We start from the raw sequence: 17305 nt of genomic DNA on the forward strand, positions 1-17305 counted from the left end.
TCTCAGCTTCAGTGTGGTGGGTCCAGTTTGGGACACTTATTTCCCAGTAGTTAATTGTTTGGGTGGTTAGTCGTTCGGTGTCTGTTTCATCTTCCCCAAGGAGGACAAAGACCTCATCTGTCATGTATACCTGCAATCTCTCTGCCTTGCCCACTGCCTGGCAGTTGATATGTACTCGTAGACATCTGTGAAAGGAGCGAGAAGGTGGGTGGATGGGTAGACACACAGATGGCTACAGATATACACATGGACAGCTTTGTTTGCTGCTTCTGTGGTCAAGTACGTTACAGGTTTTTGTTTGCTTTTTTAAATGAAAGCGATATTCCACACCTGATTATAGTCTTAAAGTAAATAAAATATCAAGCATGAAACTGGTAAAAGATCAAATAGATCTACACATATTTACTTCCATGGGATGACATTAATTGCTATTAAGAGGAAAAAGTCTGTTATGGGACACTGCACATGGAAGTATGCATTATGAATGTAAATATACATGCTTATGAATATCAAAGAGAGTGGAAAGTTACAAGTAAATTGTACAGTAGATATGAGATTTTTGACTTTTACCTTTATATTATTTGGATTTTGAAATAATCATCCCCACAATAAAGAAATTTCTATTTAGGTTGAGAACACATGATAAACCAGTGATTTAAAAAAAAAAAATCAGGCACAAAATCGTGGATTGTATTTTCATGAGATTATTTCTTATATTTGCATCTTTCCCTGGGCAATTTGTATGAACTAGATCCAAAATTCATGTTTTTTTCTGGAATGCACCTCCGAAGTGATTCTGTCAAATAGTTCTTTACTCTAGCTGGTTGTTGTACGTGAAATATCTGACCATACCTTCTTCTGTCACATCATGGGTAATGGTTTCTGTTGGTAGTGTGCTCTCTACTAAAGTGCACGTATTTGAGCAGCTTTGTTCCTCTACAGTTTACCCAAGTGCTTGGCATGTAGAGGAGCAGACCCACTGTTGCTGCTAAAATGTTGTTCTGTATCAGTTCACGCAAGGAAAGGACAAAAGAGAAAGTTGCCACTAAGAATTGCATGTGTCTCAGGGTGAGCACAGAGTTGCCATCTACTCCATCCTGCTGTTGTGTCTTAGGGAAGGTGCTCGGAAACTCCTGGCCAACCCTTGATATCTGTCGTCATCTTTGCCTTCTTAGGTCTCAGGGCAAGGACTGGGTTTTTACTGTAACCCTTATCAGGATGTGGTCAATGTATAAGTATTAATATTTAAACACCCTGTAGTAAGTATATCTGTGCAGATGTAAAAGCTGGCCTCTGCGCTGCATGAAGTGTTTCCACCACAGCCCATTTTCTACACAGCAGCCAAAGTGATCTCTTAAAAGCATGAATTAGATCACGACCCTCCTCTGCTTAAATTCCTTTGGTAATTTCCCATCCTATCCCATTCCGAGTGAAATCTGTGCCAGCACTGCCCCCAGGGCTTCCAGGGCCCTGTGACCTGGCCCCTGTGTCCCCCGTCCCCTTCCTATGCCTCTTTTCCGCTTGTTTGTTACACAGTGCGCAGCCAGTGTTTCTGGTCCTTGAAAGTGCCATGCTTGCTCTTGGTGCCTTTGCACTTACTGTCCCTTCCCCACCCTGCCCCCCTTTTATCTTCATGTCTCTTGGTTCACACTGATCCCCCTCTCTCAAGCTCCCCATCTCTTCTGTCCCATCATCCTCTTTTTGTTTTCTTCTTAGCGCTCATCACTACCTGAAATACTGAAGAGGTTGTGTTTACTTGTTCTCCGTCTGAGAGCTAGGCCGCCCTGTTCGCCCTGTATTCCCGGCACCTGGAATGGTGCCCAGCACACATGGTAGACACTCAGTAAATACATTTTTTGAATGAATGGGGGGAAAAACTTGATTTCTAGAAAATAGTTATTTAGAAATACAGTAACTTAAAATTCTGCTGTAACAAGGAGAGGATTTGCAGTTAGCATGTTGCTGTGGATTTTGTTGCCAGTATTTGGTGTACCCCTCAAGGCTTCTCCCAAGAACGTGGGAATCCAATTGCGCCATCACCCTCAAAAAGAACGAATGGCTTCCACTTATCAAGATGTGGCTCTAAAGGAAGAAGAGGTCCTTCAGAAAAAGGGGTTGACAGCCTGAGAGGCTGGCCATGGAGGTGCCCGCCCAGGGGAGAGTGCCCTGGCCAGAGTCCAGGCCGTCAGGCCCGTTGGGCCCAGACTTGAGGCCTCTGTGATAGAGGTGACACATCCAGCTCTCCTTCGGTTCCATCCAGAAGTAGTCACCATCATGTAGCCACCTCTACCTGGCTGGTCACTGAGCCAGGCGCCGTGCTCACTGATTTGCACGCAACATACGTTTTCCTGCTTAACTAACTGGGAACCCTCCCCATGGCCTTCCTGGGATAATTTGCCTCCCAGTGAAATTTGTATAGCCAGAGACAATTCACCAACAGACCTGAGCATCTTTTCCTTTAGCAGTTTTTCATCCCAAATTAGTAAATCAACATCAATGTGTCAGTGTTATCAGCCTGTCCAAGAAGTGCGTCAGATCGCTCTTTGTAGACTCCCACTATGAGATTTTTGAGCCTCAGACGTGCTAGCTAATTCAAACTTTTGGGCACAGCCAGCCAGCCTTCCCTGGGAGACCTTACCATTCTCGCACCGCCTGATTGCCCAGCTATTCTTGTCAGTTGTTTAAAAAAACAGCTTTATTGAGATACAATTCACATACCATAAGTTCTCCATTTAAAATGTACAATTCAGTTCTTTTTGGTATGTTCACAGAGTTGTGCAATAATCACCACAATCAATTTTAGAACATTTTCCTCATACCCGAAAGAAACCCTGTACCCCTTAGCACTCACTTCCCATTTTCTTTTAAGTTCATTTTTAAGATTGACTGTTTAACTCCCAACATTACACATTAGTATTTTTACATTTCTACAACTAATATGTAGCTTTTGTTGGTACACAGTTACCTATGTGTTTACAGATTTCTCTCTTCCGTTTTTCTTTTTGCGTCTCATTCTTTATGGAAAAAACAACCCAACTCTTACGTACTATAAAGTAGAGAAAATTTATCTTCCCTCAGCCATATGGAGGTTCTGCTCAGACAGCCTTGTTTCAGATCATGACTCCACCACTTGGTAGCTCTGTGATCTTGGGTAAAATCTTTAACCTCTGTGAGCCTCAGTTTCCTCATCTGTAAAATGAGGATACAGTGAGTACCTATCTTATAGGTTTGTGAGAATTCGTTGAGAGCAATGTCTGGCCCTTATGGCTATGTAATATGTGTTTGCTATCATTATCTTTCAAATAAGTTTCACCTTAGAAAAATGAGTTAAAGAAGAATAGCAAATAGTTCAGATGGTAATCAGATGTGAAGCCGGTGGGAACAGTGCAAAAAGTAAGCCTCTTTTCCATGTTAGCAATACCAGATCCTCTGCTGTAGGAATTTTATTATTTTTTGTTGACAAAAAAAAAGCAGTGTCAGGCTAATAGAAAAATAACAAAATGTACCCACAGATCCCCTCCTTTTTGACTTGTTTTTGACACAGCTGCCTTATAGGGAGGCATTTCAGCTCATTGGTTTACAATGGTTTTATCAGCTATGCAATGTAGTGTAATGTAATGCGTTTATTTTGAGACATTGTTACCTAATGTATTTCTTCCTGTCAAGGAACCGTATGGGTTTGTGGCTCCCTGGTTTTTTTCCCTTTAGTATTTTTGTTACCATGTGTTCACATTTGCCCCAGATCTGCCTTCTCCCACTCTACTTTTTCCCTAGCACTGTAGGTATAATTTAATTCTTTATTACCCCCAGCTAGAATGTTAAGCACCTTGAGGATACGAATCTTTGTTTTAAACAGTGATGTATATTCCAAATGCCTGGAACAGTGCCAAAAACACAGGTACTCAATTGGTTGATTGAACGAGTGAGTTAATGCATCTTACTACGCCACCTGCGCCCATCCCCCATGGTCCCTACTTAATTGGTTGGAAAACAAGGACATGGGAAGACCTGTCTCAGATTCCTTTTATTTGTTCCCATTATTCTTCACGTGTAATTTCCATCCTCAAGGTCACCTTGTGGTTCCAGTGCTGCCATTTTGTTCCAGGCAGGAAGAAGGAGGAAGAGGGTAGGAGGAAGAGGGTAGGATGAAAGGGCTCCCAGCTGAGTCACGCCTCTTTCTAAGGAGGCTTCCTGGAAGCTGATGCCTTCCCCGGTAACTTACGCTTACCCCTCATTGGCTAGAACTTTGTCACACGACCACTCTCTTTCTGCTAGGAAGGCCAGGAAATGTAGGCACAGTCCCTTCTGAAACAAAATTAGAGCATTGTTAGGAAGAAAGATATGAGGTAGGTAACTGGCAGTGCCTGCCGCCAGGGTTGTTCTCCAGCTGGCTAGGGAGGGCATGGCAGCAAAGGTTTGTCCTATCTGAACCTGTTCAAGATGACCTTCATATTTTTCTTGGGGACAGAGTCTGTGAAACAGGTAGGATCTGGTGCTAGTCTGTAATGGCCAGGTGGTGACTGCTGAGCAACCCAGGGAACCGGCAAAACGAATGTTTCTTAAGTATACTCTTTGAATCTTGCAAGGATTTGATTTGATTTGATTTGTCTAACATTTTCATAGCGTGCTTGAAACTTAAACACTGCAGTCTTCTCAGTGGTTATTATAACACCCAGAAAAGCCTCTTCTGAGACCTACCCCAGGCTGTCGCGTCAGCAGGGGAAGCGCTCCAGGGTTACCCTGTGGAGTCCTGCTGCTGCTGGGCCTCCATCGGGATTCCTCAGCAGCAGCTCCCTCTGCGGGCACTTTCTGCCGGACTTAGGCCTTCCCGACTCTCCCGCCCCCTCCTGGCCTGAGACTATTTTGATTGTGCACGAGTGCTATTGTGGATCTAGCCTGTCAAGGAGAATGAGTTACACACTCTTATCCCTCCAAAAAATCATGATCCTGATGCTGTTTAAATGGGGAAGCTGCAGTGAGAAGAGGAGATCCACGTTGAAATGGAGATTTTATTTTTCTCCTTCAGAATGAAAGATAATGGAGGCTTTAACTGAAACTTCTCTCAATATTGTTAGCTGGGAAATTTCAATATTGACTTAGTCTCCAGGGCCAGGCAGATGACAGAAATGAGCAGGCTTCTGTCATGAGGACATCGCGAATGTCTTAACAGAGTGACACTACATATGAAACACACAGGCCTAAGAAACATTGTTTGAGTGCCCACTCTTTTCAGGCACTGTCTTCAACACTTCATGTTTATTATCTCATTGAGTTCTCACAAGGCCCTATGAGGGAAGTGATGTTGTAATCATCTTAGTTTACCGTTGAGGGAACTGAGGCTTGAGAAGTTAAGTAACTTGAGTATTCCCACTGGGAAGTGGCAGAGCAGGGACCTGAACCAGGCACGCTGGCTCCAGAGCCCTCACTTTTAATCAGTGTGCTGAAGTCACTTCCACAAAGGAACATTTTCTCTCTGCTGTTCTTAAAAGACCCTTCCCTGTCATTCTTCCATTTTTCCTACTCTTGACAGAAACGTGTTACTAGACACATAGTGCTTTTCTCCTCACTGTACTTTAACAACACTTGTCCAAGTGTGATGGCGACTGGCACTTGGCCTCCGCGGAGGAGAGACAGTTGGGAGTGGTGAGGACTGAGACAACAGGATATCTGTAGATTTGGTGCCCTGGATAAAGAGGGCAGCTGCTCCTGGTTCCAGCCAGTTGTGGCCCAGTGTTGCCAGATAGTCTTTTTTTTTTAATAGAAGCCAGATCTGGATTTTTATGATGTCTCCCAGTTTTTAAATGTTTGCAGCTAATTCAGCAGTCTTAAAAAACAGTGCATAGCTACAGCAAAAGAAACAATCAGCAGGGTAAAAATGCAACCTATAGAATGGGAGAAAATATTTGCAAACCGTATAATGATAAGGATATCCTTATCCCTGATAAGGGAGTTAATATCCAAAATATATAAGAAACTCATACAGCTCAATAGCAAAAAAAAACAATAACCCCATTGAAAAATAGTCAAAGGACCTCAGTAGACATTCCTCAAAAGGCATACAGGCAGAAGAGGAATCCGAGACTGCAGAGTCTGTGCGTCAGGACCAAATCCAGGATCCCACTTGGCACTGAGTTATCCTGTGACTCAATCTGTTAACCACAGATGGACTGCATATATGACGATGGACCCATAAGCCTAGGGTCATATAGCCTGGCTGTCCAGTAGGCTACACCATCTGGGTTTGTATAATCCTGTCTTAGGACACTCCGTCCCAATATGAGTTTTCTTCATTCTTCACTGTCTGGTGGCCTACAACACGTTAGAATGGATGTACCGTATTTTGGAAACTCTTATGTTAGAGGCATTTCCCAGCCTGTGGGAATCCAAGATGCAACCATGCCATCAGCCATCTGGCCTCCAGTGAATATCCCATCTACCTGCTACAATGGGAATTGTTTTCACCAGAGAACATATGAGGACAACTGGATGCCTACAGAAAGGCTGCTTAACCGCCAAGCAGCAATGGCAGCCGCACCACCAGACAAACCGAAGAGAAGCCGAGAGTGTACCTCATTCACCCCCAATCAGAAGGTAGAGCTGGAAGCGCTGTTTAGTTTGACTCAGTTTCCAGATTATGTCACCCAGGAGTCACTGGCATCAAAAATCCATTTACAATACAGTGTAGTGAAGGTTTGGTTTAAGAACCGCTGAGTTAAATGGAGAAAGAGTGAGTGGAAAGAGCAGGAAGGGCTTCCAGCCCGCGCCTGCCCAGCCAAGAGGAAGAGAGCTACAGCCCCTAGAGACCTTGCTGACAGAGGCCCTCTTCTCCCCAGAGTTTCAGACCCCCAGAGCACACCTCTGACTGACTATTCAGAAGACTGCTTTGCTAACCCAGACGGGACTTCCCCACAGCGTGACTCTGAGCTGGATGGGCTGGTGGCCACAGTTCTTGCTTTGTCCTCCATTCCCTATGACATAGCCCAGGTCATGGAAGCCTATGGATGTTTCAAAGAGGATGAGAGTTCCAGTACTTTCGCTTGCCTTTATCAGTATCTCTCCCTGTCTGATAGCTAGCTGGTTCAGTCCCGAACTGCCCTGCTTCTTAAAGGCTATTGATGCGTGCAGCACAGGAGCAAGCTGGGAATTTCAAAAAGTCTCTGAGATGGTTCATCCCATTGATTTCAAAATTGATGGCTTTAGGTCACACCAGAATTTATGGAGTATCTTTCTATCTTTTCTTCTCTCACCACTGTTTTCTTTCTTTCTTTTTTTTTCTTGAGGAAGATTAGCCCTGAGCTAACATCTGCTGTCAATCCTCCTCTTTTTGCTGAGGAAGACTGGCCCTGAGCTAACATCCGTGCCTATCTTCCTCTACTTTGTATGTGGGATGCCTGCCACAGCATGGCTTGCCAAGCGGTGCCCTGTCCACACCCGGGATCTGAACCGGTGAACCCCGGGCCGCTGAAGCGAAACATGCGAACTTAACCACTGCACCGCTGGGCTGGCCCCTATTTTTGTTTTTAGTTGTGATAAAATATACATAAAACTTAGCATCTAAACCCTTTTTAAGTATACAGTTCAGTGTGTTAAGTGCATTCACACTGCTGTGCAATTTCCAGAACTCTTTTTGTCTTGCAAAACTGAAACTCTGTACCCGTTAAACAGCAACTCCCGTTTCCCCTCCCTCCAACCCCTGGCAATCTCTCTTCTACTTTGTGTCTCTATGGATTTGACTACTCTAGGTACCTCGTGTAAGTAGAATCATACAGTATTTGTCCTCTTGTGACTGGTTTATTTCGTTTAGCATAATGTCCTCTGGGTTCATCCATGTTGTTGCATGTGTCAGAATTTCCTTCCTTTTTAATTAAAAAAATTCTATGATCATTTAAAAGAAAAAGGCATACAGATGGTCGACAGATATTTGAAAAGGTGTTCAACTTCACTAATCATCAGAGAAATGCAAATCAAAACCACAATGAGATAGCATGTCACACCTGTTAGAATGACTATTATTCAGAAAAGTGAACGATAGTAAGTATTGGCAAGGATGTGGAGAAAAGAGAACCCTGTACCCTGCTGGTGGGAATGTAAATTGGTTATGGAAAACAATACAGAAGTTCCTCAAAAAATTAAAAATAGAACTGCTTTATGATTCAGCAGTCCTTTTCCTGGGTATACGTCCAAAGGAAATGGAATCAGGATCTGGAAGAGATATCTGCACTCCCGTTCATTTCAGCATTATTCACAATAGCCGAGATAGAGGAAACTGCCTAAATATCCATCGATGGATGAATGGGTGAAGAAAATATGGTATATACGTACAATGGAATATTACACCTTAAAAAAAAGAAGAACATCCTGGAGCCGGCCCAGTGGCATAGCAGTTAAGTTTGTGTGGTCTGCTTTGGTGGCCCAGGATTCACCAGTTTAGATCCCAGCGCAGATCACTGCTTATCAAGCCATGCTGTGGCAGGCGTCCCACAGTTGAAATAGAGGAAGATGGGCACAGATGTTCGCTCAGGGCCAATCTTCCTCAGCAAAAAGAGGAGGATTGGTGATGGATGTTAGCTCAGGGCTAATCTTCCTCAAAAAAGAAGAAGAAGAAAATCCTACCATTTGCAACAACAACAATGACCTGGAGGACATTGTGTTAAGTGAAGTAAGCCAGTCACAAAAAGACAAATCCTCCTTGATTCCACTTATATGAAGTACCTAGAGTGGTTAGATTCATAGAGACAGAAAGCAGACTGGTGGTTGGGGAAGTGGGATGATACTGGTCAAGGGGTACAAAGTTTCAGTTATGCAAAATGAAAAAGTTCTGGAGATCTAATGTACAACAATGTGACTATAGTTAAGAATACTGTGTTATACTTGAAATTTGCTGAGTGTAGATCTTAAGTGTTCTCACCACAAAAAAAAGAGAAGGAAAATAACTATATGAGGTGATGGATATGTTAACTAGCTTGATTACAGTGATTATTTCACCGTGTGTGCTTAAATCAAGTTCAACACCTTAAATATGTACAATTTTTAATCATCAGTTGTACCTCAGTAAAGCTGGGTGGGGGAGCAGTGCATGGGCAGCAACGCAACCTGCAGACCAGACACACTGAGCGGCCACCACTTCCCAGCCTCGGGTCTAACGAGCGCACCGAGCCTGCCACTCCTCTGATGAAATGTATTCAGCAAGCTGATGTTTCTTGGGTGTTGAGTGTGTACACAGGACTTTGGAATGTACGATAGAGATTAGAAACTGTCACCATAATTTGATTAAGTCATAGTATCAGGGAAGGTTGGAACTGGAAGGGAACTTGGAATATCTAGTCACGTGTTTACCAAATCATGGTGCAGATGAGATCATTTTAGGTGGCTCAGGTGAACGGTTTTTATTTTAATAGTTACACATTTATTTTAACATGCATTCAGAAAATATCCTTAGCATATGAAGCCTGTGATTTTGTGATTATTATTGCTTAAGGTGAGCACCATTATGTATATGTAATACAGTCACATGTTGCTTAATGATGGGGATGCATTCTGAGAAATACATCATCAGGTGATTTCTTCGTTGTGCGAACATCATAGAGTGTACTTATGCAAACCTAGGTGGAATAGCCTACTACACACCCAGGCTATAGGGTACTCATCTTAGGGACCACCATTATATATGCGGTCCGCCATTGACTGAAATGTCCTTATGTGGCGCATGACTATATACATAGTAAGTGGTGTGTGAAAATGGCGGAAATTATGACTGAAGTATGGGTAACACCCGTCTCGTCTAAATGGTCTTATCTAGATGAAGAAAGAGGTTCAGGAGATTGTGACTTTGGCTGCGGACTTTTCTAACTGCCATTCAAGTTCTTTTTCGCCCTCTAAGAAAAGCATGTAACATCAGTATTTTCCACGTAAATTTACTCACCCATTTAAGTCATTATGGCAGTTTTATTTGTCGGTTATATCTCAGTAAAGCTTGTAGAGGGCTAAATAGATAAGCTGTTATAGAGGGCCAAGTGCCGGGGGGATGCAGATGCTTTGTGCTGCTCTGCAAGACCTGCGGGCCGAGCACGGAGCTCACCAAAGAGTAGCTGGGTGGGAAAGCCTCACGAGGGAAGAAGTTAAACGGTTATTTTGGTTTTGTTTATTTAATGTGATGGCCTTTTTGGTCAATGTGATATTTTATAAATCAGTAATGTTTACTTCCAAAAATCTAGTCGAGGGCTGTTTCAGTAAGTTCTCCCAGAACTAGTTTTGTACAAAAACAACTGGTTCTGAACCTCTTCCACTTAAACAGTTAACATTTTACAGGATAACTGAATTTAAAATTTAGTAAATCCTCAACTGTCCCAGTAGAAATCTCCTGTTAAGTTTGTGGGGAAATCGAAGGAGCAGAAGGCTCGTCACTTGGCAAGGCTCCATGGTCCCCGAAGTGAAGGCACAAGAGAAAGCTCCATCTTTTCTTCTGCCAGGAACCGTAGCTGGATAAAATTCAGCTCCTGCCTCCAACTTGGGGGTGGTGGGCCCTGGGCTGAGCAGCTGTGACTTAGGAAGAAAAAGTGTAGAAGTCAGAGGGATTTTCGGGTTCCACAAAGGGAAGCTTGAAGTCATAGCAGATGCTGCCTGAGAGTTTCCAGATTGCACAGGACTTGTCTATGTTGGCACAGTCAGATTCGGCTTTCGGCTGTGCTTATGTGCACCCTTTGCCTTCTGGAGTGTGACTCTAGAGAACGTTGACATAGTCTCCTTCTCCCCTTTCCTGTGTTTCCCTGGAAATGCCCACATGTATGTGTTTGTCTTTGTGTATTTGGGTGTGTGTAGGGACTGATGATGGAGCTCAGGAGGTGGTGAAGGAGATCTTAGAAGACGTGGTCACATCTGCCATTAAAGGTAAGAACCAAGAACCCAGCCTTTCCTCCAACTCGTTCTCCAAAAAAATCCTGCGCCAGGTGTTTTAGTGGTGGAGTGCCCACCGCCAGTGAACTCGTGGAAGCTGAGTCTGCCCTTCTTTCACAGGGAATTCAAAAATTACTTGTTTTTAGTGATTGATTTTGTTCTCATTTGGATTGGGTTCAAGAAGCATAGTCTGACAATGTTAGAGTTGGGTACTCCACGTGGAGATTAGAGTTGGATGCTCCACATGGAGATTAGAGTTGGGTGCTCCACGTGGAGATTAGAGTTGGGTGCTCCACAGGGAGACACATGCGGGCTTTCCCAGCACTGGGCTGTGAGCCCTGAGGTGGTGTCCACAGCTGCTGAATTTTCATGGCTAGCCATTGAGGTGTTGAGGGGACAGTCCCCACGTCAGCAGGAATCAGACGCACAGGGAAGCTTCGTTCATTTTGTTAGACTTCCTTCCTAACTCCATCACTTTTTTTGCTGTGGTTTCAGTGGAATTAAACTTGTATAGTTCAGAATGACTGCTGGATGAGTTTTTCTTTGTTCTTGCCCAAAATCTCAGGTCAATGACTGTGTCTTGAACATTCGGTTCCAGTGCCAGTAAACCATTAATAGGTCAATAAATCAATAATTTAGTGGGTTGCAGTCAGCATTTTTTAAATGAAAGAGAATAAAATGAAAAAGAAGACAAACTGAATGCATTGCTTATAGTAAAGTTAAGCATTGTTTCATGAAACATGCATTTCAGTTATTTGTGTGTACACATTTGTACTGGGTCATGAGCTTTAAAATGTATTTCTTACTGAGGGTCACGGTCAAAGAAGTTTGACCCACTGCTCTAAGCCTTATCCTTTATTAATCACCAAGCAATGTGCATAGATTTCATTATTTAACTCCATGTAGAAATGTCTTTAAAATAGAATAATTTTAGTTCATACCTTTGGAATTTTTCCTGGGGTCAATACAAGAAGTCCTTACACAATGAGCACTGTCTGTCTTGTTCACTTCTGTATCCCACAGCCCCTTACACAGAGCTTGGCACATAATAGGTACCTGCTAAATATTTGTTGAATGAATATATGCTTTGTAAAACCATTATTGAAGATCATGCTTATTAAGTTGTTTGGTTTCCCTTATATATATAAAGATCCAGATGGTGAATACTTCATAGATTTCAGCTGTTCTGCTAATCATCAGATACGCTTTCTTTCATTAAATGATGAAATCTATCTAATTCTTTGTCTTTCCCTTTTTCACATGCCTGCCAGGAAGCTCAGTTCTACATTTTTTTTCCTGTGACTGAAGTTTTTTGTCATAACTGTCAAAACTCTTCATTTACATGGCTCTTCTTCTCTAATCCCTCTATTAATAGCCCTTTTAAAAAAATCTGTGCTTTTCATGTTTAGCTGTTTCTCATCCTTTTCGGAAGTGGATGGGGGTGGGCAGGACTGCTGTATTGCACAATTCTGGAGGCACCATTGTCATGGACACAGTATGAATGAAGCCCCCTGGTGGTGGGGCTGTGGGTAGTAGACACTTGGAAAGCCTCAGGGCCTCTTTGGTCAATCCTTTCTCACTGTTATGTCAGTCAGAGAGCAGTGGTGCAGGGGAAGGGGGAAAAGCAGTAGCTGGAGGGTTGTGAGTAACTTCTCCCTGGTGTCAGCTAGCCTTTTAGGATAAATTTGGCCATGACTTTTGTGCTTATATTTTAAGAAGCAGCACAAAAGCACCGTCTGACAGAACCCGAGAGAGTCCTAGGCGAACTGGGCTGCCAGGAATGTGCCATTCCCCCAGCCGCAGACGAGAACTCACAGACCAACGGCATAGCGGACGACAGACAGTCCTTGTCGTCGGCGGATAATCTGGTATGTTGGTGATCCTCCCCCACAGACTTGTTTCAGTTTTTACTTTTTTAGAAGATTCAGAATTAAGTCTCTTTCAGAAGAAGCAAGTGGAAACCAGCAAGCCCCATTCAGTAATTCATCACCCAGTCCTGGCCTGATATTCTTTATGTTAGTAGGTTTCATTGGAATGTGCTAAAGTTGGCTGTATGTAACACTGATATTAAACCCTGTTTATTCAGGCTTTTAAAAACTTAGATTTCCTGCCCTTTTTCGTCTCTCTCAAAATAAAAATGAGAAAGTATAGAGAAGGAAACAGGGAAATAAATTTATCTATAATCCTCTAAACCAGAGATCACTCTTGTTAACATTTTACTTACATCCTTCTAGATTTTTCTCACCCTCCCATATTTTTTCCACTTACATGTAATGACACAGTATACATGCTGTTTTGTAATCTGCTTTTTAACCTTAATGTATATTATAAACATCCTTTCAGGTCCTTAGACATGTCTGCCACATTACTTTTTTTTAAATAGCTTTGTTGTTCTCTTGAAAATGCTGTATATGAACATTCAAAACAGGAAGAAATATGATATTAACATCCCATGTCTGTACCTTTTCACCAGTGTTTCTCAACCTTTTTCATTATCACCCCCTCCAGGAACCTTTTTATATGTGTCTTTTTCCTAATCAGCACCTCCCTTCGTGAAATTTTACAGCTACTGATAAACTGGATATCTTTCTATATTCTGTACATATATATGTGCTTTATCCATAAATAAGATTCTTCTCCCAAGAACTGAGTTTTGCCTCTGTCTTAGTCTGTGTAGGCTACTGTAACAGGAACCCATAGACTTTAAGTGACTTAAAGACGACAGAAATTTCTCACAGGCTGGGAAGTCTAAGATGGAGGTACGAGCAGTTTCGGTGTCTGCTGAGGGCCTGCTTCTTGGTTTGTAGACGGCTGGCTTCTCCCCTGGCAGAGGGGTGAGGGAGCTGTCTGGGAGCTCTTCAAGAAGGATGCTAATCCCGCTCGTGAGCGCTTCACCCTCCGGACTTGCTCACCTCCCAAGACTCCACTTCCAAATATCATCACAGTAGGGATTAGGTTTCAACATACAGATTTGTGGGGGACACAGACATTCAGTCTGCAGCAGTCCCCATTAAGAGGGCATTCATAAGGACGTACTTAAATCCGTACGAGGGACTCGTGTCTTTGTACTAGGCTGCAGCTTGCTTTCTTCACTGTTCATGGACAGCTGCATATCCAGATCTAACTAGTTTTTTTATGGCCATGTAAAATTCTGTCATATGGATTACCGTAATCTGTTTAACCAATTCCCTATTAAGTTTTTAGGTTGGTTCAGTTTTATCACAGGAAACAGTTCTGTAATGAACATCTATGTAGATAAATCTTGTGCACGTCCTTAATTCTTTCTTTAGGATAAATTCCTACAAGTGGTATTGCTGGGTCAAGAGTTGGAAGCTTTAAAACCTTTGTTCTTTAGCATCAAGTTAGGCTCAGGGAAGGTAATGCTCAAATTCTGCCCGCCTGTAGGCTGTCACTACTCATTTTCCCATTCCCTCATTAAAACGGGGCAGTAGTGCTCATTCACATCTGTGCTAGTCTGATGGAAAACAATCCTGCTTTAAAAATTAGTAGTATGTTATTTAGCTTTATCTGTTATTTGCATTTCTTGGTGAATTGCTTATTCATGTTTTTTGCCTGTGTTTAATTTGGGAGGAGGGTTTCCATATTTCTGTAATGAATTATAAGAACTTTTTGTATGTTGAGGATGTTAATCCTTGCTGTATGTTACAAATATTTATGTTTTAACTTTTAAATGTAGCTTACTTTTTTAGTTAATAATAAAATAATGAAGTTTATTTTAAAATGCTTACTATTTTTTCCTCATCTGTCCTGCAGTAGTGTTCTTAGAAATCCTTTTTTGGGACTGGCCCCGTGGCCAAGTGGTTAAGTTCACACGCTCTGCTTCGGCAGCCCAGGGTTTCGCCAGTTCTGATCCTGGGCGCGGACATGTACCGCTCGTCAAGCCATGCTGAGGTGGTATCCCACATACCACAACTAGAAGGACCCACAACTAAAAATATACAACCATGTACCAGGAGGCTTTGGGGAGAAAAAGGAAAAATAAAATCTTAAAAAAAAAAAAAGAAATCCTTTTTTATAAACTAATATAAATAATTACCTATATTTGTTTGAGTTTAGTGGGTTTTTTTTCTTTCCTGAGGAAGATTTGCCCTGAGCTACATCTCTGCCAGTCTTCCTCTGTGCCACCACGGTATGGCCACCAACAAGTGGTACAGGTCCATGCCTGGGAACTGAACCCAGGCTGCTGAGGTGGAATGCACCCAACTTAACCACTAGGCCATGGGGCCCGCCACAGGGTTTATTTTTCTGTGGTTTAGCATGTGCCCATTTATCGTTTTAAGCCATCTATACCCACTTTTTGAAGGACAAGAACAAGGTTTTAGAATTGCCGTAATGACTCCCCCATAGCTCCTGTTGACATATGGTCCCTTCCCCGACATCCCTCACTTCCCCGTTGGATAAATAAAAGAACTTAAATTTCCATGAGATAATTACATTTCTTGTCTTTGAAGAATTATCCTTTCGTTTTAACTGTTTGATTTTTCTCTCGTTTCTAATCTTAGGAATCAGACTCACAAGGACATCAAGTGACTGCTAGGTTCCCTCACATTCTGCAGAAGGATGCCTTCCTCGTGTTTCGCTCCCTTTGCAAGCTGTCCATGAAACCCCTTGGTGAAGGCCCCCCAGATCCAAAGTAAGCAGACCACAGTTCTTGGCCGTTTACAAAATCCAAATGATCCAGGTGGATCTTGTGGGTCCAAGAAACCTGAGTGCCTTGTCCCCTGGTTGGTGTGAATGCAGGAATTTACAGGATGGTCTTAGCTTTTCACACTCATGCAGTGTCTACGGTCCTTTCATGATGAATTATTTCTCTGTCCCCAGCAACCAAGATTTTGCCCAGTTTTGTTTTTCTTGGTTTATATGCTAAAAATAATCATTATATTGAACACATACCCTGTTTTTACTGACTGATGAATTTAGTCTCCTGATGAGGGGTAGGCAGGGGCAAGGCGCACGCAAACCTCAGTGCCCTGCCCTGGTTGGAAACCCCTGCTTCATGGATACAGGCTGAAGCCCCAGACTCGACCTAGAGAAGCCAAATCTTCCTACATAGTGCACAAACTACGGCAGGGATCACAGTGCTGCAGGTGTCAGAGCAGAGGCTCTGGAGCCAGAGAGACCTGCATTCAGGACTGGCTCACTCGAGACCAGCTCCATGGCCGTGTGAGTTACCGAACCTCGTCTGAAAAATGGGAATATGGAAAATCACTTTACACGGCCATTTAAATGAAATGATATAATGACGTCCCGAGCACAGGCCCTTGTACTTTATAAAAGTTTTATAGTCACTGTTATCATTATTATTAGTCACTAATAATAACCCTCAACTCCGGTATTAAGAATAGGATGACCATTAGGGAAATGGTTCATGAAAATTTCCCTTTCTTTGTGTCTCTGTGGGCGAGGGTGGGGAGCACGAGGCAGGCAGAGAAAGTGCACTGTTTTCATTGTCTGTGAAGGTTGAGTGGTACTGATGTCATAGTCTCACACAGATGATGTAAAGTAATTAGTTCTGTTAGGTTAGTTGCAGAACCACCTTTCCAGAGTCTGTTTACACTTATTTTGCTCCTGCTGTATTCTCTACTTTATGGCAGAGAGAGAGACAAAAAGAATAGGAATTGTTAGGCCCACCTGGTGGTGTAGTGGTTAAGTTCATGTGCTCCACTTTGGTGGCCTGGGGTTCGCAGGTTCACATCCTGGGCGTGGACCTAGACACTGTTCATCAAGCCATGCTGTGGTGGCATCCCACATACAAAATAGAGGAAGATTGACACAGATGTTAGCTCAGGGCCAATCTTCCTCAGCAAAAAAAGAAAGAAAGAAAGAGAAAAGAATAGGAATTGGCTGCTCTTGTTCTCACAGGGCCTGCAGGTTCCCAGACGACCCACCTCATGCCGTTTGCCCTCATTCTCTTGATATTTAGGTGCTGTTGCCAATTCTTAATTCATTGGCTCCTCAGAAAATTCTGCTCACTGGTAGAGGAGACTGGCCTTCTTAAGAAACGTGCTTTTTAAAATTGCATCTTTTAGAGCTGTCCTTGTTGTTCATTTTCTCTGCCAGATCGCATGAGCTACGTTCCAAGGTGGTTTCCCTGCAGCTGCTCCTCTCCGTGTTGCAGAACGCTGGCCCAGTCTTCCGGACTCACGAGATGTTCATCAGCGCGATCAAACAGTATCTCTGTGTGGCGTTGTCCAAAAACGGCGTCTCTTCAGTGCCTGACGTCTTTGAGCTCTCTCTCGCCATTTTCCTGACGCTTCTTTCAAACTTTAAAATGCACTTGAAGATGCAGATAGAGGTATGGACTCCACGTTGATTTTTTTTTATTTGATGATACTTACACCGGGTGAGTTAACTGCTGGTAGCATAGTCACCAGGAGCTAGAGTTACGCTG

At 42.9% G+C, this 17305-nt stretch overlaps 1 protein-coding gene across 2 annotated transcripts in view; it reads left to right on the forward strand.

Annotated features, from left to right (window-relative positions):
- Positions 1-17305, forward strand: part of ARFGEF2 (ADP ribosylation factor guanine nucleotide exchange factor 2) — a 106157-nt gene that overhangs the window by 24263 nt on the left and 64589 nt on the right. The window contains exons 7-10 of one of the 2 annotated variants that reach the window (XM_005604772.4): positions 10819-10887; positions 12610-12761; positions 15417-15547; positions 16975-17209. In XM_005604772.4, the coding sequence (XP_005604829.2) occupies positions 10819-10887; positions 12610-12761; positions 15417-15547; positions 16975-17209 (587 nt within the window). The remainder of the gene's footprint in view (positions 1-10818; positions 10888-12609; positions 12762-15416; positions 15548-16974; positions 17210-17305) is intronic. The other variant, XM_070246888.1, reaches the window with a different exon arrangement.

Source organism: Equus caballus, chromosome 22 (assembly GCF_041296265.1).
Source record: "Equus caballus isolate H_3958 breed thoroughbred chromosome 22, TB-T2T, whole genome shotgun sequence".
In the NCBI taxonomy this organism is placed as follows: Eukaryota; Metazoa; Chordata; class Mammalia; order Perissodactyla; family Equidae; genus Equus; species Equus caballus.